This window comes from Falco peregrinus, chromosome 16 (assembly GCF_023634155.1).
Source record: "Falco peregrinus isolate bFalPer1 chromosome 16, bFalPer1.pri, whole genome shotgun sequence".
Classification (NCBI taxonomy): Eukaryota; Metazoa; Chordata; class Aves; order Falconiformes; family Falconidae; genus Falco; species Falco peregrinus.
The window spans coordinates 5965545-5991413 of NC_073736.1; the positions used below are offsets into that span (position 1 = coordinate 5965545).

General features: G+C 50.1%; 4 protein-coding genes across 5 annotated transcripts in view; all 4 read left to right on the forward strand.

Annotated features, from left to right (window-relative positions):
- The window catches only part of PFKFB2 (6-phosphofructo-2-kinase/fructose-2,6-biphosphatase 2), a 62970-nt gene extending 62774 nt beyond the window's left edge, over positions 1 to 196 (forward strand). The window contains exon 14 of the mRNA XM_055819884.1: positions 62 to 196. Coding sequence (XP_055675859.1) covers positions 62 to 94 — 33 coding nt within the window. The 3' untranslated portion in view covers positions 95 to 196. The remainder of the gene's footprint in view (positions 1 to 61) is intronic.
- On the forward strand, positions 92 to 9923 carry LOC129785766 (C4b-binding protein alpha chain-like). Its single transcript, XM_055819880.1, has 14 exons — positions 92 to 228; positions 1386 to 1532; positions 2012 to 2203; positions 2725 to 2824; positions 3371 to 3456; positions 3859 to 4071; positions 4675 to 4857; positions 5419 to 5607; positions 6078 to 6275; positions 7295 to 7477; positions 7820 to 8008; positions 8297 to 8476; positions 8632 to 8801; positions 8992 to 9923. The coding sequence occupies exons 2-14, from the start codon at positions 1445 to 1447 to the stop codon at positions 9145 to 9147; spliced, it is 2127 nt and encodes a 708-aa protein (XP_055675855.1). The 5' UTR covers positions 92 to 228; positions 1386 to 1444; the 3' UTR covers positions 9148 to 9923.
- A 444-nt stretch (positions 9924 to 10367) lies between these two features.
- Positions 10368 to 16913, forward strand: LOC129785770 (C4b-binding protein alpha chain-like). The gene is made up of 8 exons (XM_055819890.1): positions 10368 to 10527; positions 12194 to 12373; positions 12869 to 13048; positions 13527 to 13709; positions 14259 to 14447; positions 14736 to 14915; positions 15437 to 15636; positions 15889 to 16913. The coding sequence occupies exons 1-8, from the start codon at positions 10452 to 10454 to the stop codon at positions 16048 to 16050; spliced, it is 1350 nt and encodes a 449-aa protein (XP_055675865.1). The 5' UTR covers positions 10368 to 10451; the 3' UTR covers positions 16051 to 16913.
- Positions 16914 to 18249: 1336 nt separating this feature from the next.
- On the forward strand, positions 18250 to 23830 carry LOC129785769 (complement decay-accelerating factor-like). Of its 2 annotated transcripts, none has more exons than XM_055819888.1 (9): positions 18250 to 18662; positions 19165 to 19356; positions 20018 to 20117; positions 21758 to 21840; positions 22335 to 22529; positions 22739 to 22798; positions 22921 to 23049; positions 23166 to 23354; positions 23692 to 23830. In XM_055819888.1, the coding sequence occupies exons 1-9, from the start codon at positions 18335 to 18337 to the stop codon at positions 23781 to 23783; spliced, it is 1368 nt and encodes a 455-aa protein (XP_055675863.1). In that variant the 5' UTR covers positions 18250 to 18334; the 3' UTR covers positions 23784 to 23830. The 2 variants fall into 2 exon arrangements, with proteins under 2 accessions (XP_055675863.1, XP_055675864.1); XM_055819889.1 differs by lacking the exon at positions 23692 to 23830 and adding an exon at positions 23560 to 23686.
- The last annotated feature ends 2039 nt before the right edge of the window (positions 23831 to 25869 follow it).

Genomic DNA, 25869 nt, shown 5'->3' on the forward strand with positions numbered 1-25869 from the left:
TCTCGCTCAGAGGAGGAGTTAATGATTTATGGGTCAACTGGCACAACTCTGGTCTCTGCAGAATTCAAACTTTGCTACATGGAGCCATATCTGAGCATGTAGGCGTATGGTAGCTCCTCCTTCAGCGCGGCGGTGCCTGGACCGAGGGGACTGGCTGAGGACAGTCATTGCTTTGTCTTGTAAGAGCCGAACACGCCGGGTCTCTATCTCCTGCTGCCAGACCTCCAGGTAAGACAACTTCGAGCCGTGCAGCTTTGGGCAATGTTGCTCTTGGGAACTGGATCAGAGCATTCTTGCAACTCTAGCAGGCACTAAGATGAGTAAATTAAATCGATTTAAGCCAAGAGCTGTAAGATAAGGGTTGAAGGTAAGCCAGAGGAATGAAACAGCCAAGGGGAGTGTTAAGTTCAGGGCAGAAAGCGTCAAGACAGACTCGTCTCCAGGAGGAAGCCAGGCATTTGGAGTGTACGGAAGGTTGGGAGGGTTTAGGCTCATAAAGGATAATCCTGGATAACAAAGGCAGAGAGGACCCTTGCTCAGCTCTAGGGCTGCCAGGGTAGTCAGAATTGCACCTCAATTCCATTTTGTAAAGCAATTCAGTCTCCTGAATGACATCTGTGCTTTAGAGCTTTACTCCAGTTAATGTTATTTGCACAAAACTGGTGTGTCTTTTTGGTGAGAAACTTTCTCTCTCTGCTTGTGATTTATTAATAGTCAGGGCACGGTACTGATGACTCCAGCAGGATTTCATCTGACTATGAATTTGCTTCCAAGAGATTTGTTACTAAACAAAAATGTTCTACCCATAAGATAAATTGCAGAGGACTTTTTCCAGAAGGCATAGATAAACTCACAGCCCTGCAGACAGTAATTTGGCTGGTTGGCTGGGGAGAGCATAGCACTGGCAATACAGAGTTAAGTCAAACTTGACAAGCTACAAAATATTTATATTATGGTTTGAGTGGAGCTGTTAGTCTTTTTTTGCCTTTTCTTGTCTTTTTTAGATTTTATTTTAAAATTTTGATCCAAAGCTGTGTTCTCAAAAATGCAAATAAATGAGACTAGTGAAATACACCCTACGGGAATTGCTTAACATCTACAGTCTTCCATCCTGTTTATGTTGTATTTTGATGTCTCTGGGTCTGCTCTGCTGGAGCCAGCCTTCCCCACGTACAGGCAGCTCTGCCGCAGCAGTCCAGCTCCGCTGCGCCTGGTCTGGGTCCCGGCGGCCGAAGCGGACCCGGCGGAGCAGCTGCTCCACTTGCAGAGCATCCCGCTGGTCCCCAGCCCCACCTGTAGGAACTGCTTAGGGATGGAGAAACAGGACTTGTCCCTATGAGCTGTGGTTATCCTGAGCATAAACACCCGCCCTGCTATTTCTACAGGTATTTGGCATAGAAAAAGAATGTGGTAACTCTGGTGGGATCTCCAGGGAGGAATAAAGATGTTGGCTTTGGAGCTGGGGAGGCAGAGGGATCGAGCTGCTGTCCTTGGGTTATTCCTCACCGCTGCTCATATAGTGGCTGTCCAGAGTAAGTGAACGAGTCCATCGGGACAAACTGAGATCCTTCGACAGGGATCCTTCTCCTGGGGTTCACAAGGCTTGGATCCTTCTCTTTTCCTCATTGCCTTTGCACTTCAAGATGTTATAAATCTTTGTGGTCAGAATCCATCTTCCTTTGTCTTTTTCTCCTTTCTTTGTAAAACGGACATGAAATTATTCCATCTGAAAAGGGTGCGATGATTTATACTAACTGGGGAGAGGAAATGGTTGATCTGGACTTTGTGACCAGCTTTAGAAACTGCTCGTTGAGGGGTGAGGAGCGAACAGGAGCTCCCCTGTCCCTGCCAGCCTTGGCCATCCCATCACAGGCTGCACTTCCCTTTGTTTCTAGCTTTAAGGAGTTCTAAGGCCAGGGAAGTGTCCTCACCTGGACCTTCAGAGTAAATCAGGCCCGATCTCCCACTGCTCTTCCTCCCATAGCCTTTCTGATGGAGTTTCTGTCGGTAGGTGCCTGCAATGCTCCGCCGCGTCTCCCATCCGCAGAACTCAAAGAGGAATACCGTGGCATTACCTCGTTTCCCTTTAAATCCATGGTGGAATACATCTGTCGTCCAGGTTACTTAAGAAACCTGAATGCCCGAAGCACCCTTGTTTGTGGAGTGAACGATATGTGGCACGGATCAAGGGAGTTCTGTACACGTGAGTATATTTTGGGTTGACTTTTGATTTAGATTTTTCTTTGCTGATGCTGTCGGCTCATTTTGTTGGAGCAGTGCCCAAAGTGTCCTCATGGGATGGTGGGGGATGAGTGACCCGATGTGAAGCACCAGTTGTGTTCTGCAAAGTGCTGGCAATGATGGCAAAAGCTGGGATCTGCTTTGATGCTGGCTGTGCTTGATTGCTGGCTCAGAAGATGCTCTGCTCAGGCACTTGGTTCAAAAAAAAAGGGATTTCAGACTTGCAGTAGGAGAGTGCTTTAGCTGTGAAGAAAGGCTGTCACTGCAAAATGCCACTCGGACCACAAAGGCTGGCTGTGGGTCGTGATGCAAGTCTTAGCAGCATCGTGTATCGTGGAATAACTTAGGATTGGAGGGGAAATCCAGAGGTCTCTGCTCTGTGCCCTTGCTCAGTGTTGGAGGAGTCTTCTGCTTTCGTGCTGCATTTTCCTGGGTCTTCAAGAAACTGAAATAAGAACTAACTGCAGTCCTGTTGTCCCCCAGCAAAGCTGTGCAGCTACCCTGGCGAGCCGGCCAACGGCAGACTCCTCCTGACAGGGAAGTTCACTTTTGGTTCAGCAGTGAACTTCACCTGCAACATGGGGTAAGTTCGGAGCGCTTGGGCATGGGTCCTCTTCTTCCCAGCGGCCTTTCTCAAGTCTTTTTGCTCTAGATTAAAGCCTGTGTGTGCTGTCCGAAGCCTTACTGGCGCACGTAATTGCGGACTGTGACTGAAATCTCCCTCAAGCTTTCCTCTGAGAGCTTTAAGACTGACTGAGTTTTCTTAATCTCACGCTTTGAGGCAGTTCTTTCAAACTCAGCTTCACTCTCCTGGCCCTTTCTAAACCATTCCCAATGTTCTGGTATATTTTGAAGAAAAAATATGAATACTCAGCTCAGAGCTGTAGTGATAGCTACAGCTGGCTGATGAAGTCAACTTCTTTTCTTAGATACCACAAAAAAGGTTTTTTTCATTTTTAAAAATGCTTTTGTCAAAAGCCAGGTTATCATTGATAAAATGACACTGATGGCAAATTTCTGATCAGTTGTCATCATGATAAGGAAGCCAAAACCATCCTGGTGGTGATGTTATAGGTAACGCTTGACAAACTCAGTCTTGATGTAATTCCCTCTCCCCTATTTCACACAGGTACAGACTGATTGGAAATTCCCAGATCCACTGTGTGCTTAAAGACGAGATTGTTACATGGGACAGAGATATTCCCATCTGCGAGCGTAAGTGGAGCTCCCTAACTGATCTACTGCTTAAATGTTACAGGGGATGGATAAAGCAGCAGTCACATTCCCCTGCTGAGGATTTCAGCAGTTTGATGCATGGTGGAATCTGGAAAGATATTTTTCTTTCTGTTTTACTTCCTGCATCATTCCTGCAGAAATATGGAGTCACTATCTGGGAGTAAGGCAGCTGCATGTAAGACTGGTGTATCCCAAACCCACTCGGTGTCTGGGTCAGAGCTCTGCTGCCTGTGAGCTGCTGTGCAGCTCCCTGGAGACCTGCCCTTAGTTTCTGACCCTTCTGGTACCTCATGTTTTTTCATACCAGACTTGTGGCTCAAAACTAATTCCAAACTTTCTCTCTCTTCCCTTCCCTCTACTGTTTCCCCCTCCCTTCCCCAGCAATACCATGTTTACCCCCTCCAGAAATAGCTAACGGCAAGCACAGCGGAGCTGGCAAAGAGCTTTTTGAATACGGAGCGTCCGTCACTTACCAGTGCCACAGTGTCAGAAGGGGAGAGAGACCTTTCTCGCTGGTGGGGGATGCTTCTATCTTCTGTACAACCACAGATAACTTAAATGGTGTCTGGAACAAGCCAGCCCCAGAGTGCAAAGGTGAGCTGCTCCCATGCACGAGGCAAGGTGCTTGCAGGCTCACCAGGGCACTGCAGCAGCACCAGCCGTAGCTGCTTCTCCGCTGCCTACTGCCCCGTCTGCTAGAGGTGGTTCTTTTTTTCCTTGGAGCCATCTGTCTCCTTTATGTTGCTGGAATCATCTCTTGCAGATGAGACCCTCTGAGTTTGGTAGCGGTAGCAGGAACCAGGGGCTCCCATCAGAGGGACCATGACTGCTCACTGTCACCAAGTCAGCAGGGACAGGGGAAGGGGACTGCATTAGTGTCAGCAGACCAGACAATGCATCTTACCTGCCGGCTTGTGTAAAACATGATGCCTGCAAAAAATTCAGAAGGCTGCTGTGATACCTGCTGCTTTCCCTATGTTCTTTTTACGCTTTGCCATAATAAAAAGTGTGAAATAAAAAAATGCTGTAAAATGGCGTGAGATATACAAAAATATCTCATCAGCCCGCTACCTTGTCATGTCATTTTCAGCCTTTTGGGTGAACACATCTTACGCTCCAAGAATGCTTTTAATACCTTCATCTCCTTCTTTGAGCCTAACTGCTGATTTCCTAAGCGATGGTGTTTCCCTGATGCAGTGATTAACTGTGAGCATCCCAGTGTGCAGAACGGGAGGCTTCTGAGCGGGTACCGGCCCGAGTACACCTTCAGAGACACCGTCGTGTTCGACTGTAACTTCCGCTACACCATTAACGGCAGCGATGCATCCATGTGCAAAGAGAATGGCCTCTGGGACCCTCCGCTGCCGCGCTGCCAGCTCAGTAAGTGTGGCGGGCCTGATCCGGCAGCTTTGCTTCGTTGAAATTCCCACACATCTAAGAAAGCAGTAGGTCATGAAAGTGATGGCTCCAAGGTTTAACTTTTTGGATTTTTAATTTTTTTTTTTTTTTTTTTTGCTGATCTCACTGCAGCGCTAAGGTGACTTTAGGAATTTGTGACTTGGGGCCATGGAGACTAAAGGCTTGTCCCGTTCAAGCCGGTGAGCATTTCTCAGTAGAATTCAAAAGGAGTAAATTAACCTTTCTGTATTTAATATTTTTAAAGTTTGTTGGTAAAGCCTTAGATAATATAAACTTTATTAGAAATTACATCTCATTACAACAGTGGAAATTACCATGCAGCCCGAAATGATTCGTATGTTTTCATTTGTCTCCCTTGCATTCACTTTTTGGCGTTACTGAGCTCAGACGATTAAGTGCATCTCAGAACGAACAGTGTGAGCCCACAATTTTTACCCAGATCCAATCTCTTCCATTAAAAACCACTATAGGCCTTGCTGATGTATCACTGGCAAGGTCCCTAAATTGGTATTTTGTTTCTAGGCAGCTGTGAGGACCCTCCAGATGTGTATAATGCTGTTAAAGCAAAACTTGCCGGCAATCTCTTTCCTGCGGGGTCTGTGGTTACCTACGAGTGCAGGGAGGGCTACAAGTTCAGCCTGGGAGAAAACACGCGGCACGTTAAGTGTCTGCCGGATTTTACGTGGACTGAAATTCCACCTGCTTGTGAAAGTAAGTGTACGTTCCTTTGGCTTGCTGACCCTTGCAATTTGGCAAAATTATTCCTGAATGAAGAAACTATACGTGGTCTGCTGTTGTGCAGATCGCAGGGTCACGGAGAGAAGGGGGATGCTCTGGATGCCCAGCGTGGCGCGTCTCTGGTCCTTGCTGTGACTCTTGAACTCCCGTGATTTATTCCCCAGCCACAGAGTTTCCTCTCTGCTTTCTAATCCCTTGAACCTGTGGGAAAAGTCATTGCAGTGCGGAGGGCCCCCTGCTCCATCCCAGGGGAGGCTGCAGTTGCAGAGTGCCTTGCAAATGCCCCATCTCTCAGGAGCGCCCAGGGGCTGTGTTGGGGCAGATTTAGTGTTGTGATGTACCTTTGATTTACAAAGCATTCATCCTTCTGTTTACCATGGTTCTGTTGTCATCCAGCTGGCTTTGCTGTGGATTCACACTTGCTGATGTTTGGCATTTCCCAGGAATCCGTTGCCCAAATCCAGACATCAGGAATGGAAGGCCCTTACACGTATGGGAAGATAAAGACAATTATGTGTATGGAGACAGACTGGAAATTATATGTAACAGTGGCTATGCTTTCAAAGGTCATAGTAAAAGTGTCATGCTTCAGTGTACGAGTGATGGTCAGTGGGATCCAGCAGTACCAGAGTGCATTCCAGGTAGGTGAGAAGCGGTGAAGCATCTTGACTTGGTGACAGCGCAGGTTTGGGTCACTCTGTACAGCGTAGCTGTCTGCTGACATTTGCAGAAAAATCTATATGTGGCCTTAGATGATAGTAGTAGTAGCCAAGGAGAATTTTGCTCCGCAGCCGTATATCCCCAGATCTAGTCCTGATGTGTTAACTTGGAAGAAATAGGCAGCGAGAGCGCCAAATTGCTATATTGCTGAAGGATGGCTGTGGGAGAAGTACAGGGCTTTGGCAAGGGGGCTGCGCTGGTGTCTGGGGAGGTGGGATACAAAGGATTGGGTTGTGGGAGGGTTTAGAGGCTTTAGCAGGTTCCTAAAAAGCCTGGGAGACATTTACCCAGCTGGAAGGGGATGTGGTTTGTGCTGTGGATGGCAGCGGGGCTGGTTTGCTGACATGAGGCTTGGAAGCAGCGGATGTTCTCGATGCATTTCCCCTCCCAAAAGAAAATGCAACAGCATAAATAACTGATACTGCTGAAATGAGTAACCTCATCATGGGGCACCACAGCAGTGTCAGCAAGCTGCTGGAGGTGGCCTGAGCCCAAAAGCTCAGGAAAACCTTGCCCAGGAGGAAAGAGCCTTCTCTACCTCACAGGGCAGCCACCAGCATCAGGGCATGGACCATTCCTTGTCCTGGCCCTAACGCAGCCTGTGAGGTGCTCGGCAGCCTCCCGAGCACAGGGAAAGCAGGGGCTGCAGTCCCTGGGGTGATAACGGTGCGGGGTGCTGAGCCCTGAGGGGACGCTCGGTCAGGCATGGAGCCAGCTCTGCAGCATGTGCCTTTCCCAACAGCCTCAGGAAACCTGATTTGTAGAAGCAGAAACTCTAGACTTACAAAGTAAGGATTGAGACCTGCAGCTGGGTGACAGTCACCTTTTTTTTTTTATCCAGGATTCAGATGTTCTTGATAACTGTCTTCTCCATAGAAAGCATCTTCACTGGAGTTCTTTCTGATAATACCTGATATCCTTTATTTTCTGTTGTTTCTAGAACCTCGTTGTCCAAAGCCAGATACTGCTCATGCGAGAGAGGTTTACAAAAGCAAAAATGACTACACCACTGGGACCCAGCTGAGGCTGGCGTGTGATTCGGGCTATGTCCTTCGGGGCCAGGACCTGACCGAGTGCCAGGCTGATGAGAGCTGGGCTCCCCCGTTACCGTTCTGTGATAAAGGTGTGTGTGACTCAGCACTGAGAGGGAATCTCGGGCATCAGCATTCAGAAACAGCATCAGTAGGTGACCTGCCTTCAGGGAAACGGGGCGATCATCACCGGCTGGTGGGCTCAAAGCGTTCAGGTGTCCTCTCTGGAAATGTGCCCCAGGTGGGAGCAGAGCGAGAAGTGGGAGCCTTGAGCTGGTGTAAGAGGCAAGAAGCCAGGCAGCAAATTGGTGTGAAGTTGTCACACTACAAACATGACGTTAACCCTTGTTCTGGTTTGCCAGAAGCAATTTCGATTCTCACCTGAATATGATAACTATGTGTTTCTTTTTGTATTAATTCCCTTTCTTCTGCAGTCTGTGACCCGCCTCCAAAAGTCACCAACGGGCAGCACTCAGGCTTGAGAAAGGAGCAGTTTCCCTACGGCACGGAGGTGACGTACAGCTGCGCGGAGGGTCTGTCCCTCATCGGGGACGCCTCCATCTACTGCACCTCCGACGATGGGGTGACCCTGGCGTGGAGCGGACCTGCCCCGGAGTGCAGGGGTGAGGCATTTCTCCCGTACGGGCTCAGACTGGAGGAGGACCTGGGTGCAATATTAGCGCTCGACGCGAGATGAAAAGCGAGCGGGGCTGCCGGGAGATCCCGCTGCTTTGGCTCGACAGCTCCGGACCGGGGCTGATCCCTGTGGAAACAGGAGAGCGCGGCTCTGCTGGGCTGATGGCCACCGGCCGGTCAGCGGAGCGGCTCTGCCCCGCCTGCCCTGGCTGCCGTTGTCCCTGGGAAGGGCAGCAGGCAAAGGCAGCGCTCCCAGCTCCGCTCTCTTCCCGCAGTGGTCCGGTGCCCCAAGCCCGCAGTCGAGAGGGGAAGGATGACGCCGCAGAGGTTCACGTTTCCCTACGGGGCGGCCGTGCGGTTCTCCTGTGACGAAGGCTTCATGCTGCACGGTGATGCTGAGAGCCGGTGCCTGGCCGACGGCGCCTGGCACCCCCCCCTGCCCACCTGCCAGCCAGGTGGGTGCCAGCCCCGGGCTGATGCCCTGCAGCTGGTCTGCACAGGCCAGGGGTGCTGCTCCTTTGAATCACCAGCAACGGGTGGGATTTGCAGGGCATTTTCTCCTCCGTCTCCTCCCCTTATGTTATTGTTTGGCATGCGTTTTTCCTTTCAGTTCGATGTTACCAACCCTCAGGACAGGATAACCTAGTGATTTATACTCGAAAACAATGGTACGAGGTGAATGAAACGCTGTCCTTCTACTGCAGAGTTGATGGCCGCCTTGTAAGGAATTCAGAAATCACCTGCTCAGCTAATGGCACTTGGACGCCAAAGCCCACATGTGTAAGTACCACGCAGGTTCTGTCTGTATCTTGTCCCGTCTCTAGCCTGGAATAGCGCTGGTCCGACTTCAGGAACGTGGATGCTTCGTTATGGTAGGGCTGGGCTGGCTGGGGGGCTGCAGGAGGAGGGGGATGCTCCACACATAGGTCCCTGCAGCAGTCTCATGCCCTCTCTCTTTGTTTTCTTAAAGAAAAAGCGTGATACATGTGAGAAGATTCTTCGAAATAGGGAGGCTTTCGAGTGTGGAGTTCCTCTGACAGAACTGAAAACTCTGCTGGAAGTGCAGAAACTGCACCTGGAGATCCAGAAACTTGAGAAGGAGCTAAAACCCCCAGTATATGGCTGACTGTTGTCACTGGTCTCATACGAACAGTCTTCTTTGCATGTTGAATAATCGTGCTGACTGAGGGTCTCTTTATGACTTTGCTGTTTGTGCTAATACTTAAGTAGCCAGAACAAATCTACCAATCAGTCAAGGACCAGTTGGTCGTATTGGGGAGTCAGAAAGTGACTTCTGGCTCATTCTGTTAGAGCTCGGTGGGGTAGGTTTGGACATCACTTTATACATTTTAAAGCTTTACATTTAGGTATGTTTGTTATACTGATGAGTGCGCAATTAGAAAGGAAGTGAGTGAGAAGTAAATTTTTGTCAGGGCTGAGCAGGCACTGTACATGAACCTGCTGAGAGCCACCAGCCTGTGTTTGCCCCACAGCTGCTGCACCCCTTCAGCTGCAAGCCAGTATAGCCCACTGCCCTGCTCATATCCATTGCATTCATTACTGTGAACAAGCACTTAACTGCCTAACTAGCTGTGACCTTTAGAGCACGCACAATGAAGAAAATGCCAAAGCCTGTCTTCTAGCAAATGGAAAATGCCAGGTTTCCATCCGAGCAGGACAGGTGTGCCTGAGGCTACGGTGGTGCCACCTGTGCATCTCTGGGTGTGCACCAAGAGTGGTTGTTGGAAAGAAAAGTGCAAAGAAAGGAATGGCCTTTTTTTTTTTTTTTCCCTTTTCCTGCAACATCTAGTAAAAGGGGAAGTGCTCTGTTGTCTGATCACAAGATGTGTGCTCAGTACTCCTTCACCACCAGATTATAATAAAGCTGCAATTGTAAAGACAGCTGTGTCTGGCTTTTAATAACCCTAGCCTATCTATTTTAAAGGAAAGAGGCGCTTCAATAACCATTGCTCCATTAGGCAGGGAGGGCTGCTATTCCCTGAGTGCAGTGCAGGGGTGTAGGGGGGGTTGCACAGCTGCCTGTCCCCCCCCACCCTGCCTGCCCCTGGGGTGAAGAGGCAAAGTAAATGGGCAGCACTGCCCAGCGCACCGACCAGCAGCTCCCTGGGCCTCAGAAATGAGGCCAGGGTGCTGCAGAGTGGTTCTAGCTGTAAAATAGCTTTGTTCCCACTGTCCCCACTGGGGAAGAAGCAGAGCAGAGCAGCGTGCCCTTCCGTGGCGCATCCTTACTGGAGAGCTCAGGGAGGGCAGCCCTCGCCTTGGGCAGGTCAGGAGGGCTGGGGGTTACAGCGGTGGCGTGGCTCGTCTGGCCTGTCCCCAACTTCCCATAGCTGCTTCCCCTTCCCTGGCAGGCTTTTGGCTGGGGGTAGCTGTCCTTCCCACGGCGCTGACCCGGCAGCTCCCAGCACCATGCCAGCGTTTCTGCACCGGCCAGGGCAGCTCCTGGCAGTGCTGGTGCTTGTGCTGCAGCCGTCTGGGAGTCTCGGTGAGTGCCGTTCCCCTGCTTGCTTTCCTTGCTTCTGTGGCTCAGCTTTGCTTATGGGTCATGTATGTAATAACCAGGTTAGTAAAATCCAGCGGCAGACCTTCCTCTGGCTGGGGTCACTGCTACCCTTTTTGTGCCTGATGTCCTGGTAAGGATGCTGCTAGCTGCCCATTTCTCCTCTCTAGCTGCACTTCTCGCAAAGAGCCACCCAGAATTCCCAGTGCTTTCCAAAATTCTTAAATTGGAGTAGGGATACCCCTGGGACCCGTGTTAAGTACAGCTGGCTCAGAGGCTCGAGCTCATCCCTGGGACAGCCCGGGGCCAGGTCCTGCGTCTGCAGAATTTCTCCTGGTCTGGATGGAGTTCAGAACCTGGGCGCAGGGAGCGCAGCACCCTTTGCCTCCATCATCCATGCGGTAGCTGAGATGTTCCCAGGGTCAGAGGATGACCTTACTGTAAGATGGGGAGAGTCAATTAGACAGGTAATAGGTTTTATGATTTAATTACGGGGGCTATAGTTAGCAGTTTGAGTGGTATCAGGACCAAGGTTGATGCTTGAGCCCTGAGGCAGCCTACAGACATGCTGAAGGCAGCTGGTCATACATCCTGCAGGCTGGCTTCAGTAGAGGAGGAGTGGGGGTTTGCTGATTATGTCTCTAGGAAGAGGAATAACTCAGTTTCTGCCTGAACATTGACAGTTCCTTTAAAAACAGGCCTTTTGAGAACCTTCTCCAGCATGCATAGCAACCCCAGCACGTCCCTGCAAGGCATCTGCTGCCCCCAGCTGCTAGCACTGCCTTTAAACCCTTTTTTTTTTTCAGTTCCTTTTAAATTTTTGTATTTATATTTTTCTTTTTATCTTTATTATTTTTATTTTTTTAATTTTATTTTAAATATTTAATTATTTTTTTTAAATTCACTGTGCTTCTCAGTCCAAATCCAAGCATTACCAACAGGGGTGCCAATACCTAAGCTGGAGCCTGGAGAAGATAGATCTGAGTACAGAGATGGTCTTTCCATGGGTGTTGGTATCAAAGGCAGCGTTGTCAGCACTGCCCCGGCACGATGCCGGCGTGGCAGCGCGTGGGGTGGGTGCTGCTGTCCCATGGTGTGAACCGGGTACGTTTTTAACAGAGGCGCACCGTGTCCTGGTGACCTGCCAGCACCCATTGCAAGCACGGGGAATCCCAGCTGCAGCTACTTTTAGTTTAATTTATTATTGCACTTTGTGACCAACCCCAAAATAATTCTCCTGGGAGATAATGTAGCTGAACAAAGAAGCTTTTCTTGGGACACTAGCGATGTGCGTGTGTGGCAGAGGTTATTTAGTTGGGGAATATTGCGAAGCTGACAGTGAGCTGCCAGCACCCTGGTGTGACTCCATCCCTGGGTGTGCAGGTAAGTCATACTGTGACCTGCTGGAGCCACTGCTAGTAGGAAAGGGCAGAAACAGCGTTGGATTGTGTGCAATGGAAGCGCTACATGCTTTGAGTCGCACTGATGACGCCTGCTCAAGCATGCTTATTGCCCCTAATCTCTCTGCCTTCACTGCTGCAGTTGTTAAACTGATTCGTCTTCTCTTACTAGAGGTGCAGTGAGCACTGGCCACTGTAGCTATGCTCGGTAAGAATACCCCTGCAAAGCCCTGTTTTTTGGTGATCCACAGAGGTTCAGTGTCCCGTCCCAGATATCACGCACGGACAGCTGAAACCTGCACAGAATTTCACCTACGGCAGCACAGCCACACTCAAGTGTGATGCAGGCTATGTCCCCGTCGGTGGCACCACGGCTGTGCGATGCCTGAGCAGTGGCAGATGGCATCCACGGGTGCCCGCCTGCACCCTCGGTATGTACAGATCTCTCTTCTCCTCACCTTCTCTCCCAGGTATAATTGGCTGCTGGTATTTTTCTAGAAGCATGGGCAGTGTTTGCAGGAGAGGAGCTGAAGGGTGGGCACCCCAGTGAGCTCTTTGGTGGCAGCATTCCCCTCTGCTCTTTCTTTGCCCCTGGGTGACATGGCCGGGCTGTCCTGGTGGGGCTGTCTCACCTTACTGCATGGTCCACCCATCGAGATGCTAAAGCATATGGGAATAAAGACTTGTTAGATTCACCGCATCCTTTGGTGAATTCATCACCGTTATTTTTTTCCATTTCAGTTTACCCTCGCCACATCCCACAGTGATGCTCAGGGTCGCTGCTCTCCCTTGCTGCTTGCTGGGGTTTCTATCCTTGCCCAGGGGGCAGGCTGGGCTCCCCCAGAGGCTCAGCTTCATCCCCAGTGAGTCTCTGGGGAAGATCTTCCAGCTCTGAGGGTCCGTGTTGTCCCCTGCTCTGGCACCAGGTCACTGTCCCTACCCTCCGGCTGTTGACCACGCGGACCGAAACCCTCAGCGCGAGTTTCCAGTTGGAACAATCGTGACCTACTTCTGCAGATCCGGGTACACTTTGCTCCCCGAAGTATCTCCGATAACGACTTGTCTTAAAAATTTCACGTGGTCCGTAATCCCAAAGCTCTGCCAGAGTAAGTCTGCCATTTCCTTGGCTTTGCCAACAAAGCACGAATTTAATGATGTGGAGATAGTGCTGCTTGCCACGAGGACCGTGTTGAGCAGTGCTTTGGCTCTCACTAATAATAATTTTGCTGTTCGAAGGGTAGCGAGGGTGAAAGGAAACAGCTGCAACTCACATTGATGATTTATCTGTTCAAACAATGGTGCAGCAATGCAGCCAGTAACATACCATCGCTTCAGCACAGTTCATAGCTAATCACAGGGCTTGGCTCATTCTGCCTTCCAAAATAAATGGTTGTTATCACATAATTACCATCCCTCAGTGTGCCAGGTCTGGTTAGAGTTGTCTGTCAGCATTAACAGGCAGCCTGGCAAGTTTTCTGGGTCAGCAAGCCACCACGGTGGGAAAACACTCGCTGTGTGACTGTCTCCTGCTCTCCCCTTCTGACCCAAACCGCAGAAGCTCTTTCTGATGTTGGTGTTCCTCAGAGGTGCAGTGTCCCAGCCCGGCAATCCAGCACGGGAGAGAGATCACCCCCAGGAAAGCCGAATACACCTTTGGGCACCAGGCAGAATTTCAGTGCGAGCCTGGCTACGTGCTAAGGGGCAGCCAGAGGGTCCAGTGCTGGTCCGACGGGACGTGGAGACCGCCGGTGCCGTACTGCGACAGCGGTGAGTGTGAACGGCGTGGGCACGGCGGGTGCTGGGAATTGCATCTCTGCAGCGGGTAGGAAGAGCAGGAAGAAAACTGCATAACCTGAGCATCACTTCTCAGAGAAGGTGGTGGGAAGAGAAGGGGTCCAAGTGACAGCATTGAACCGCTTTGATGTTTTCATCTTCTATCGGAACTGAAATTGGTTACATGTGTTGAGTAATGGGACTTGCAGCCCTTTCTCAGAGGACTGTTCAAGGGGGTTATGAGACCCACAATTCCCTGACCCTGTTTATAAGCAGGGTCAGTTCTCATGGAAAAGAGGAGGGGAGAAGGGAAGGGCTGATGGGAGGGGATGGAGGCACATGTGGCAGTACTGACCGTGCTGTGCCGGCAGGTCGCTGTGGTTAGCTGGGCCAGTCTGGGAACTGGGAACAGTGAGGAGGACTTTTGAGGAGAGCAGCCTTAAGTATAAACGTTGGGAACTGGCTTCTGTTATATCCCTGCACTACCATCCCTCTGACTGAACGAAGAAAATCTTAATTTTTCCTCTCTCTGTTCTGTCATAGTTTGTGGTCCGCCTCCAAAAGTCACCAACGGGCAGCACTCGGGCTCGAGAAAGGAGCAGTTCCCCTACGGCTTAGAAGTCAAGTACAGCTGCGCGGAGGGTCTGTCCCTCATCGGGGACGACTCCATCTACTGCACCTCCGACGACGGGGTGACCCTGGCGTGGAGCGGACCTGCCCCGGAGTGCAGGGGTGAGGCGTTTCTCCCGTACGGGCTCAGACTGGAGGAGGACCTGGGTGCAATATTAGCGCTCGACGCGAGATGAAAAGCGAGCGGGGCTGCCGGGAGATCCCGCTGCTTTGGCTCGACAGCTCCGGACCAGGGCTGATCCCTGTGGAAACAGGAGAGCGCGGCTCTGCTGGGCTGATGGCCACCGGCCGGTCAGCAGAGCGGCTCTGCCCCGCCTGCCCTGGCTGCCGTTGTCCCTGGGAAGGGCAGCAGGCAAAGGCAGCGCTCCCAGCTCCGCTCTCTTCCCGCAGTGGTCCGGTGCCCCAAGCCCGCAGTCGAGAGGGGAAGGATGACGCCGCAGAGGTTCACGTTTCCCTACGGGGCGGCCGTGCGGTTCTCCTGTGATGAAGGCTTCATGCTGCACGGTGATGCTGAGAGCCGGTGCCTGGCCGACGGCGCCTGGCACCCCCCCCTGCCCACCTGCCAGCCAGGTGGGTGCCAGCCCGGGCACAGTCGGTGGCCCTGTGACGGTGCAGGGAGGTTGGGGTGCAGCACTGTGTAGCTGTCTGTCCTTGGGGCTCCCTTAGTGCCTTCCCCTCTTTGTAGAAGAAAAAACTTCCAAAGCTGATGCTTACTAGGGAATAGCTGAATTTTTCTTGATGGTGCCGTGTAAAGGAGGCTCGCAGACAGGTCAGGAGACACCATCGTTACTCTTCAGCACACGTTCTTACTGACAAGTGTTGGTTCCGCAGACTCTTACGAATGGATGTCTGAACCGAGATGCTCTCAGAAAACAGCAAGTGTGTAACACCTCTCAGAGGCTGCTCTGACCTTCACCCTCCCCTCTTGAAGGGCTTGGGGAAGTAACTTTGCTTTAGTGTTTGGTTTCACAGCTCCCCAGACTAAAGTTCACCTGCACTGGCTCATTTTTCACAAACTTGGTAGGTTTTTCCTCCCTCCATCATGCTGACCTGCTTGCTGAGCTGCCTTCTGCTCTGGGTTTTCCTTTCAGTTCTGTGTCCACAACCACAAGTGGCTAATGGAAAGCTGAAAAGCCCTTCGGATACTAAAATGTGGTACCAACCAAATGCGACAGTTACTTTTGAATGCCTTGATGGGTACCACTTTTCAGACGATGGAGACGTGTCTTTAGATGGCTCCAGGACAGCCACATGCTTGCCGGATGGCAACTGGACACCGTTGCCCAAGTGTGTAAGTACCATAGTCTAGCTGAGTACCTGGATGGATGTTGTCTGACTTCTAATAAGAAAAATAACTGCTTAAACTTTTTAAAAGCTTCTGCTTTGTGGTACCGATGAGGGATGCAGTCTGTGTTGGGGGCAGTGCATGGCGAGTGGGGCAGATCGGACTCAAAGCTGAGGAGTGGGTGGCTCTCCACCTGCTGCAGTGCAACCTTACAAGCCTTTTTCTGGGGTTTGTTTGTTTTGTTTTGTTTTTTAACAGAAGAAAGAAGGTGATGCTGATGTGTGCGAAGAGATTAACCATATTAAAACAGTCTTTGAATGTGGTGTGCCTATAGCAGAAGTGAAAACCCTGCTGGAAATACAAAAACTCTTCCTGGAGATTAAAAAGCTGAAGGTGGAACTAGAAGGCCTGGACGAGTGAGTCCTGTAACACACCGTAACGATCACTTTTCCTTTGATGAACATGCAGTTTGTGTAGTTGCAATATCTATAAGAAGGTTCTCGGTGAGTTTACGGTTCATGCTTGCATGCCTATAGCCAGAGGAACAATAACCAGTGTTTGGGAGATTGCTTTTGCCGTGCTGGATGCTAGAGCATAGAGGGCTCTTTGCTCTTTTCCTTGAATCTGACAAGCCTGATTCGCTATTTAACAAATGTATTGTTTCACATTATGTATTAGGAAGCACAGTAAGAGATTAAATAGAGCTTCTCTGAGTCACTGCACAAACCATGCTAAGCCGAGGGAAGGGGCACTGACGTCCGTACAAGTAAACTTCTAGCTGAGACACATGTCCAGCGGTTCTGTCTGAAGGTGCTTTTGCTGTAATCTTCCGGCAGGTGGTTTGCACACATGCTGCACCCTCTGCCGGTACTGAACTCAGCCTGTCATAGCATTAGCAGATTTTTTTCTATCTAGAAATAGTAGTGAAGTGAGCATTTAGCTATGGGATTTCCTGTAATCTAGCTCGTGATTGCTCTTCATCTGGTTAAGGGTGGTTACATAGAAGAAGTGCATTTGTAAAGGCTTCTATTACCATTTTTTTTTTTTTAATCCCTGGATTCAAAAGAGGCAACAGGTTTCTGGCTCAGCAATCTCTCTTGGTGTCATCTTCCACGTCCCTATTTCTGGCAAGCAAATGCTAAGAGTAGATGTTGTATGTTTAAGTGTACAGAATCAGAGGGCAAAGATTATTCTTATTGCTTAATAAATGATGATCAGTTTATGTCACCCTGTGGTGCAGCCCTTCCCTGCAGGATTACAATAAAGATGGAGGTATAACCTGGGTTATCTCTTAATCTGTCATGTTGGCTGTAAATTAGGCAGATTTCCAGTTCCAATGATGGTTCTGATGGAGAGCTGAGTCCCAGCAGCCTGGGCTGGTCCTCAGGGTGCTCAGGGAGCTGCTGGTGCCTGGGCTCCGTGGGAGAAGGGAGAGCATTCACCTCCTGCACGAGTGATTTACAGCAGTGTATCATTGCCAGATGCTTGGTGTTATGAGTTGTTAGAGTTGCTTTAAATGTTACTAGAACCTAAAGCACCACACCCAAGGAAGAGATTGTGTCTCCCATCTTCACGCAGAAAGATGCTTTGGTAACACGTCCTGTGTTTCACCACATCCTGGTGAGGATCTCTGCAATGAGAGGCGCTCCGACCCACTCCTGTCCTCCCTGCACCACGAGGAGAGCAGGGCTGCACCTTCCTGGTGTGGCACCTTGCTTCCCTCCGCGTTGAGCTCACCTGGGGCTGCAAACAGAAAGTGCCTTATCTCCCTGTGCCAGGCTCGAAACCCATAAGCATGAATAAGAGCTGGGTGTTACGTCCCACATGTACCAAGGAGCGTGCATTAGTAGTCCTGACTGATGTCAGCCGGGATATTTCAGAGCATTAGTCAGTACACAGATGTACTGGCTCACACTCACACCCATTCCTAATTACAAATAAATCAGGCAATCCAGAAAAAATTAACAAGCAATAAGGAAAATACTATTAGCTTTTGTTTCGCTAATTCTGCTTGTGGAAAAACTGTTTGCATTACCTGCCAGCAAATGAGTAGGCATTTTCCTATCCTGGATACGTCCTGGGGCTGAGTGGGAGTCTTTTCTGCTCTGGTAGCATATGGTTTTGGTAAAACTGTGCTAGGCAGTGCTCACTGCCCACCTCGGGTCAAATAAAAGGGTTGAGTTACTCCCCCATCCCTTATAGTTGGGCAGGAGGACTGGGAGGCTTTACCTGAGCATAGGGATGACAGTTGTCCCCCACCCCGGCTGCTCTCAGTGTCCCCACTGGCGGTTTCAGCTCCATGGTTCTGGAAAGATTTCCAATTTCCAAAGTTTGGCTGAGTCTGCTGCATCTCCTCCCAGCTTCAGAAACAGTCCCCTGGAGCCAATGGTGCTCCACAGAAGAGCACAGCAACTGCAGCAATGAAGCCTGGAGGACCAGGACAGGGGAAGCACCCAGGCACTCCAAGCTGCGGGGCACCCGCCAGGGCACGGGGGTCTGGTCACCCCGCGATGTTCCTGGCCTTGCTGGGGCTCCTAGGCATGCCTGTGGCTCACGGTGAGTACAGGGGCATGGGATGGGGGCCGGGGGGAGGGTCAGGTTGGGGACCAGCGAGACCTGCTTGATTCTCACTTTGCTCTTGGGGGCTGGTGGGGTGATACCACCCTCCTCCCTCAAGCCTGGACACCCATCGCTTGATGCTCTCATGGATGCAGCCCTGCTCGGTGTCTTTGCCCAGAGGGGAAGGCTGGGCCAGCCCAGCCACCCTCCTGGGATGCTCACTGGGGCTGGTGAAGGAGCCAGGGGATGGGGTCCTCACTCAAGGACATCTTCTCCTGTCACAGGTGACTGTGGGCCCCCACCTCACATGACCTACTCCAGACCATCCAGCGACGAGCCCACCAGCATCTTCCCCGTTGGATCCATGGTGATGTACATGTGCATCGAAGGCGCCATCAAAATCCCCGGGAAGGTGGACACGGTGAAGTGCCTGCCCGGTTCACGCTGGTCAAGACTGTCCGAGCCCTGCGGCCGTAAATACCTCCTTTCTCTGAAGCACAGCTCCCTTGCCTGTAAAATTTCTGTCCCTTACGGTGGCTGCTCTGCAATGGCCCCTCCTGACACTGTACGATCCCGCTTCCCTTGGCGGCTGCTCGTCAGAGCTGCTGAGGGGTGCAGGGTCCGTGCCTGTCGGCAAGGGGCTCAGTTGGACGGAGCCCAGGATGCTTCCATGCCTCCCGACCCCGGGCTGGCAGAAGCTGTGGAAGCTGCAGCATGCAATGCCCCACCGCACACGCATGCAGCTTCTGATTTCCTACTAAGAGCTTTGCCCACACGGTTAATGCATCATCACCTGCACTTTGCCAAAGATGCATTTGGCAGAGTAGCAGCCTGGTAAGAAAACAGAAGTAATTTGTGATGAACGTGAGGAGCTTTCCAAAAGCGCTGTAGCGAGAGCATTTCTGTGATTGTGAGGTTTATTTTGCATGCCTCCCGGCGGGCGGCTCTTCTAGACCCACTTTTCTTGACTTCCAGGGAGCTGTGGTGCCCCGACAAGGTTGCGGTTTGCTGCTCTGTCCAAGACGGACGCGAGGATTAATTTCTTTCCCGTTGGGACCAACGTGAGCTACGTCTGCCGCCCTGGCTACGAGAACACCTCGGAAAGCTCCCCCACCAGCACTTGCCTTGAAAACCTGACATGGTCCGAAGCTGCTGAGCTGTGCAGGAGTGAGTATCTCGGCTCTGCTCTCTCCGCTTGCCAAAAAGCAGGTCAGGTAGCTGCTCCAGCCCACGTGCTGAAATGCAGCCTGGTTGTCTTCCCAACAGCTACATGCTCAGTACAAAATAAGGTGGATATTTCTTGGATATAAGACTGAACAGCAGCAGTATCAATAATGTTCCTTGTTTGCCGCTGGCATAAACAGATTTGTTTGGATTTTCAGGTTAGGCAGTATGTTTGAGTCTGGACACAGCATATGCACAGGACAAATGGCAGTTTTCAATTCTAGTGCTGAGCTTCAAAATGAAGACAAAGCCTGTATCTTGGTGAAATCCATGGAATATGGATTGTAGGATCCATATGTAAGATGATGTGGCAGCAATACATTTTTCACAGTCAGGTTACTGCCAATCTATTGAGATGGAAATATCTGCAACTGTTCCCCTCTGCCCTCCTGCGAGGTGCTTACTGCTGGGGGTGGGGAGCACTTACAGGGACCCACACCTTCACCTGCGGCCGATTCTGGCTCCTGCCAGCTCCATTGTGACACGCGTGAAGTAAGACGCTTTGGTACCTTTGGGTACAACCCTCTAAGCCTGTCCCTTATTTAGACTTTTTTATTTCTCCATCCCCATGTGTTCTGCTAATGCTGGTCTCGTTCCCTGGCAGGGAGATCCTGCGGTGACCCGGGAGCGCTGCCCGCAGGCAGGATGGTCGTTCTTACAGATTTGCAGTTTGGTGCAAGAGTGAAGGTGTTCTGCGAGGACGGGTGAGTGGCGGGGCATGCCCCCAGCTCCGGTACACCGCTGCTGCTGCTGGAATACAGACTCCGGTCCAGTGCAACGAGCTTGTGGGCACAGGCTGGGCTGCTATTTCACAGTATACCACTCCTACAGCGTTGCTCTGACTGCAGAGCGTGTGGCTGCTTTTCGTACTTGAATTACAGCTTTGGGCTGGGAAGGAATAAGACACAGCTGGAGGGAAGGGACTAGAGTCTGAGTTTATGGCTGCTTTTTCCTTCAGGAGTCGCCCAAAGGAAACTGAACTGCCCCAGGGTATATATCCCAGCAGGGCTGGTTGTACAGTCAGTTTGCAACGATAGACTTCAAAACAAGTTACTTAAAATGCTTCATCTTAACATATTTGAGATATATTAAATAATAAGGCTTTATGGTGGATTTTTTTAAATTCAGTGATGTTCAGCTGGAAAAGGGCACTGAAGCACACTTTCCATCTCAGTGAGCTGACTCATGCCTTCTGCCTGCTTCCAATATGCAGTGGACTGACCTGCAAAATTAAACTCTTGTAACTCCAGCTAGTGTTCCTCCCTCCCGAGCAGGAACTGACTGGCATCATCTGCCTTGTTCTGCCAGTCTTCACAGCTGTTCAAACATAACAGAGGTTTTTTTTTCTCCAGATGTTCCCTTAGGATGGACTTTAGGGAAATGACAGCATGTCCCACCCTTTTGGCCTTCAGCTAATTTTTGGAGATATACATCAGGGTGGAGGGATAATGTTACCTATCTAAGCAGGATTGGATACTATCAATCATGTCCAAATGATGATTTTTTTTTTGAACAGGAGGGTGTAATTCAGAGATTGGGGAAGGTGTCAGTCCTGTCAGAACAAGATGTAACCACTTTAGTGAAACATAGCTGCCTCTTGCCCCTCGCTGGTCCCTGCTGCATGTAGTGGATGCATTTGAATGTTTGCAGAGAGCAGCTGAGAAGGTAATGCCAGCACGCTGCTGGCACTTGCTTTTCTGGGAAAGCTTTAGCAACACAGCTACACCCTTACAACCCAAAAGCAACGTGCTAGGGAGGAGGTGGCACTGAAGGACACCTGGCACCCCACCCTCTACCACCAGCACAAGGGACTTCAGCAGATCCAGCTGACCAGCCTCGGTAACGCAGCATCGCTGCGAAGCGCAGGGGCTGAGCCACAGCCTTTCGAGATGCTGCGTGTGCTCAGGAGGGAGCTCCTCACCTGCCACCTCACCCGGGTGCCAGCAGCCTGCAGCCCAGCACCGTTCTCTGCCGGGAAGCAGGCAGTGAGAAATAGTCTCTGGTTCAGTAGATCCAAGCATCCGTGTGGGAATCCACAGCTAGCCTCAGCGCTGCGTGGCATCCAGTGCGTGCGCTGCTAGCCACCTGCTGCGGCTTCTCCTGCCTTTGCAATGGAAGATGCGCTCTGCAGCGAGGCAAAGGAGAGAATCAAAGCAGATTAACAAGGATCCTGGCAGAGGGCAAGGTGAAGGAGCTCTCCTGTTAACCAGCGTGTATCTGCACATCTGCTCGCTTTAAAACTGCCTTTTCTATGCTGCTGGTCACGCTGGTACCGGGAGGGGAAATTGTTTTCAGTTCCTGGCTAGTTACACATTTTTTTCTTTTCATGTCTATTTTCACTTAGGTACAAATTAGATGGGAGTCATTTCATCCAGTGTCAGCTTAAAGGAAATGATGTTGAATGGAGTAAACTTCCAACTTGCAAACGTAAGATTAATCCAACCTTACTTTTGACTTTGCTCCAGTAGATCCTGCATCCTGACCTCTAGTCTAACCTGCCTTCACACCCCTGTTTTTGTTGGTGGTGTGTGGCAGATCTGTCACCGACACTGCAGCTGAGAAACACCCATTTGGCTGCTGGTGCTGTATTTCAGCAGTTTTGTTCCCACAAGATCAACATATTTTCTCATGACTTTAAGTTTGCAGTGGAGATGATGGGGTGAGATTTCAAGGGATCATGAGCCAGGGCATGGCAAGTTCATTTTCTGTGAGCCTTGGAGTGAGGGGGAGAAAGACATGACAGCAGGAACACTTAAGAAACAAGAGAGAGAATCGAGACAGAAGGCAGGGCTATTTACCTGTCCTCAGTTGTCCAGAAAGTTTATTGCCTTCAGGAATCCTAGGTGGACCCAGGAAACATTCTGCATTTTCATTATTACTGAAACTTTTAGCAATACCCATGTTGATCTTCTTTCCTGCAGTAATTACCTGCTCTTCACCTCCTCAAATTAGCAACGGAAAGCATGATGGTGAAGGTGTAGAAAAATTCGCTTACAACACAACCGTGACTTACAGCTGTGAGTCTGGCTTCCAGCTCGTTGGAAATGTAAGCATCCGTTGCACGAGTGTGGACAAAACAAACGGAGTCTGGAGCGGAGCTGCGCCTGAATGCAAAGGTGGTTTCATCTGAATTTAATGTTTACTTTTAGTATTTAGTATGCACCGGCCTAAAATATTATGATTGCTTAGTACAGGACATGTCAGGTGTAAGTCATACTGCAGTTTTAAAAAGAAAAAGTGCAGTGCTGCTACAGTGAGTAAGGAATGAACCGTCTGTGCGGGAAAAGCATAGTGCTCCTAGCAATACCTGCTCTTTACACCCTAGAGAAAAGGACATCTGTCAAACAAGGAGCAAAAGAAATGGAAAGGAGTCCTGTTCCCCAAAGTGAGTCAAAATGATTCTATATTGAATCAAGTCCCACGTTTCCCAACTGAATTTGCTCCTTATCACATTTCTATCAAAAAATCCATTTAATGAATTTCACACCGTGATTTTCATTCTTTCAGGATCCCGTGGAAATGGCATCCAGCTATCTAAGAAGGCTTTGACCTGGGAAATGAAGCTCAGCCTTTATAAAAAGGCACTCCAAAATACCATCTCCTTCTCCCATTCTTCTTCCATCTCCAAGACACCAGGTCAGTCCTGGAGGCTCATTTGGAGCCGAGGGAAACTCATCAATGGGACTCCCTGCTTACTCCCAGTCCCATACCTGGAGTTTTCTTCCCGCCCCCCCCCCCATGTTTCTCAACAGTGTCCAGGAATTGTGCTACCTCAGCCTTCAGATTTGTTCTACCTCTGTACAAAACCCAAAGCTACTATTCTCCTGGGACCAGCCAAGCATTCATGTGTCTTCCAAAGTACATGGGGATCTCTGGCATCCTCCCCCAAGCTGGCTGCTTTGAAAACTTAAAACGGTCCAAAGTTGCATCATTTTGTGGAAGTGAGTGATTCTTTTTTTATTTTTTTTTTTGTTGTAGTCTTTTCTTCTATAATTTTTCTCTGTATAATTTGTATTTTTCACTGGTTGGGCATCTGGTTCAAAGCTCGGGTTTGACTGTACTGACCTCCTCCTCTTACAAAAGCTTTGCTTTTTATGAAACGTATTTTCATTTATCAATTGTTTCCTTGCCATCGTGCTACTACAGGTTCCATTTAACTCAATTTTTGCCACATTGAAAAGCAAGAGATACCTTTGTACCACGTAACCTTCAGAGTGCTGGGGCTTCTGTCCCCGTTCCGACAGCGAGGTCACTAATGCTGATCTTGTTCCACATCAGTGAGGTCGTGGGCAGCCAGAAGGAGCTGGACATGGCAGAAGTGCTGCTACAACAGGTTCCCCACCCGCTGCAAAAGATTATTTTACCCATAACGAAAGGGTGAGTGTCAGCTGTGTTGGAAACTATGTCTGAGAGGGAACTAGAAGCATTTAATTGTAAGCAATAAAGGCAAAACGCTCACCAGAGGGTCTCGCTACCCAGCTGGAGGCTGGTGAAAAGCACTTCTCTGGTGTCAGGGTCAAGCTGGACTCCCCCATCCCTGAGCCACGTCTCTTGGGTCAACAGCAGAAAAATTGTCACTCCTGTGGTGTGGTGGGTTTTGTTCGTGAATCTGCACAGCCTAGGGCTGTAACATGAACGTGATGAGGCTGGTGGTTAAGTCCAGGTCCAGAAATGCCCCCGTGTATGTCCAGCGTGGCCAGGAGGGATTTTCCCCATTGCGCCATCATTTCTCAAAGGTGGGGTTTGTTCCAACCTGCTAGCATTGCCAGGCTGGTGGCTGGGACCAAAAGCCCAAGGTATTTGACTGGACTGCTAAAGAAAGAATCCAAGAACCTCCCTAGTGGGGCTAAAGGTGGGTAATGGGGCTGCATGGTTGGGCGCTTGTGGAAGTGTCTGTAGGAAAGATGTGGCAGCGGTGTCAGTGTATGAAAAGGGCTCCAAGAAGGGTTTTGCAGGCTTTAAAGGAAATATTTGGTGATGTTGTGCCCTCAGTAGGAGCAAATGAAGGCTAGAAGCATCCTAGATGATACAACATGGAAGGAAAGGGGAAAACTTCATCCTTTGTTTCTGCCTAGAAGTTTCTACTCGGCTCTATTATCTAGTGTCAGAATGAAGACTGAGTTAAAGATCTCTTCCTGTTGGCTTTTCTTTCTTTTACTCTTGTCATACTTGGCACATCTTAAGGAGATCGTGTCAAAGCAGCAGCTTGACATGCAGCCTCAAGTGTGGGAAATGCCACTTTGCATTGTGCTTCAGGAATTTGGCTCCGCTGCCCCAAAACTTGGGTCCTGTAAGACCAGCCCCTCGGTGCTAGAAGGCTGGAGCACGGGATGAGGTGGGGGGAAAAGGAACAACACCTGAAACCAGCCTTGAGGCTTTGAAGAAGGAATTGATTTGGGCCTTTCTGCAGTGCAATGCTAAAATTCACCCCAGACTGGGTGGGTTTTCAAAAATCTGAGCAAGAATCTTCTAATAGAAAACTTAACTCTCTTTGAAACTACAGCTGGCCCAGTCTTTGCCTGGGTGTTTCCTTCCCCCAGGCTGTGTGTACATCCCATGGGAAGCATGGTGGGAAGTGCATGGGAAGATTTATCTGTAGCTTTGAAGCAGTTTATCTGTGATGGGGCTGCTCTCCTTCAGTGACACCATGACCAAGGGACCCCCCTGTGGACGAAACCCTGGCAGGTGGCATTTGCACTTCCCTTGCATAGTTGCAACAACTGTTGTGTGCTGCTCTTCCCGTCATCTCACTGCAGATGTAGACAAGGCACGCGGTGAAATGGGATCCCACTGATCTAAGTATATCGTTATCTTTTAAAGAGAATTAGTGCTGTAAGCAGGAGGCGTGCAGGAGGGCGCCACGTTCTGTTCCTGAGGCGCCCCACGCAATGGTTGTACTTGTTAGGACTCTTACACTTTATAACAAAGAATAAGCTCGATCAGGTCTGCCCCACCTTACATGTACAAAATATATATTTTTAATTGTGAGATGTTTTAATGTTCCAAGAAATAGATTGAAAATTACTTACGCAAAAGTTGGGTAATTCCCATAGCTGCTTCTCCCATCTGATTTTTACCTTTTTCAGCAATTTTCTCCTTACACCCTGAATCCAATTATAATTCCTTACTGATCAGGCCAGCCTTTTTTCAGGCTGGGGGTGGGAAGCTGCAGTTTCTCAGAACCGCCTCAGGCTTTCTGCAGAATTGCTGACAGAACTCGGTTATGTCACAACCAGTTTGACTCGGTGTTTCCACAACCACAGATTTCCTTTTTTGCTAGCAACACGGAGCTGCTGGCAAAGCAATCCCTGTAAATAGACTCCCCGGACGGACGGACTGTCGGAGACCCCCACCGCTCCGCTGAGCTGCTCCCTCCGCACCCCAGGAATCTCTGGCTGCAGCCTGGGCCAGTGACAGATACGCCCACGGCAGCTGCCAGCGGGGTTGTGCCAACAG

What these genes read in the sequence shown, in the direction of transcription:
- LOC129785766 (XM_055819880.1), top strand. Translation starts at nt 1,445, where the DNA reads ATGTTGGCTTTGGAGCTGGGGAGGCAGAGGGATCGAGCTGCTGTCCTT. An exon ending in GTTACCGTTCTGTGATAAAG is followed by an intron (nt 7,478 to 7,819) that starts GTGTGTGTGACT and finishes TTTCTTCTGCAG; the next exon opens with TCTGTGACCCGCCTCCAAAA. An exon ending in CCTGCCCACCTGCCAGCCAG is followed by an intron (nt 8,477 to 8,631) that starts GTGGGTGCCAGC and finishes TTTTCCTTTCAG; the next exon opens with TTCGATGTTACCAACCCTCA.
- LOC129785770 (XM_055819890.1), top strand. Translation starts at nt 10,452, where the DNA reads ATGCCAGCGTTTCTGCACCGGCCAGGGCAGCTCCTGGCAGTGCTGGTG. An exon ending in GGTGCCCGCCTGCACCCTCG is followed by an intron (nt 12,374 to 12,868) that starts GTATGTACAGAT and finishes CTCTGGCACCAG; the next exon opens with GTCACTGTCCCTACCCTCCG. An exon ending in GGTGCCGTACTGCGACAGCG is followed by an intron (nt 13,710 to 14,258) that starts GTGAGTGTGAAC and finishes GTTCTGTCATAG; the next exon opens with TTTGTGGTCCGCCTCCAAAA.
- LOC129785769 (XM_055819888.1), top strand. Translation starts at nt 18,335, where the DNA reads ATGGATGCAGCCCTGCTCGGTGTCTTTGCCCAGAGGGGAAGGCTGGGC. An exon ending in AGCTGCTGAGCTGTGCAGGA is followed by an intron (nt 19,357 to 20,017) that starts GTGAGTATCTCG and finishes GTTCCCTGGCAG; the next exon opens with GGAGATCCTGCGGTGACCCG. An exon ending in AAGGAGTCCTGTTCCCCAAA is followed by an intron (nt 22,799 to 22,920) that starts GTGAGTCAAAAT and finishes TCATTCTTTCAG; the next exon opens with GATCCCGTGGAAATGGCATC.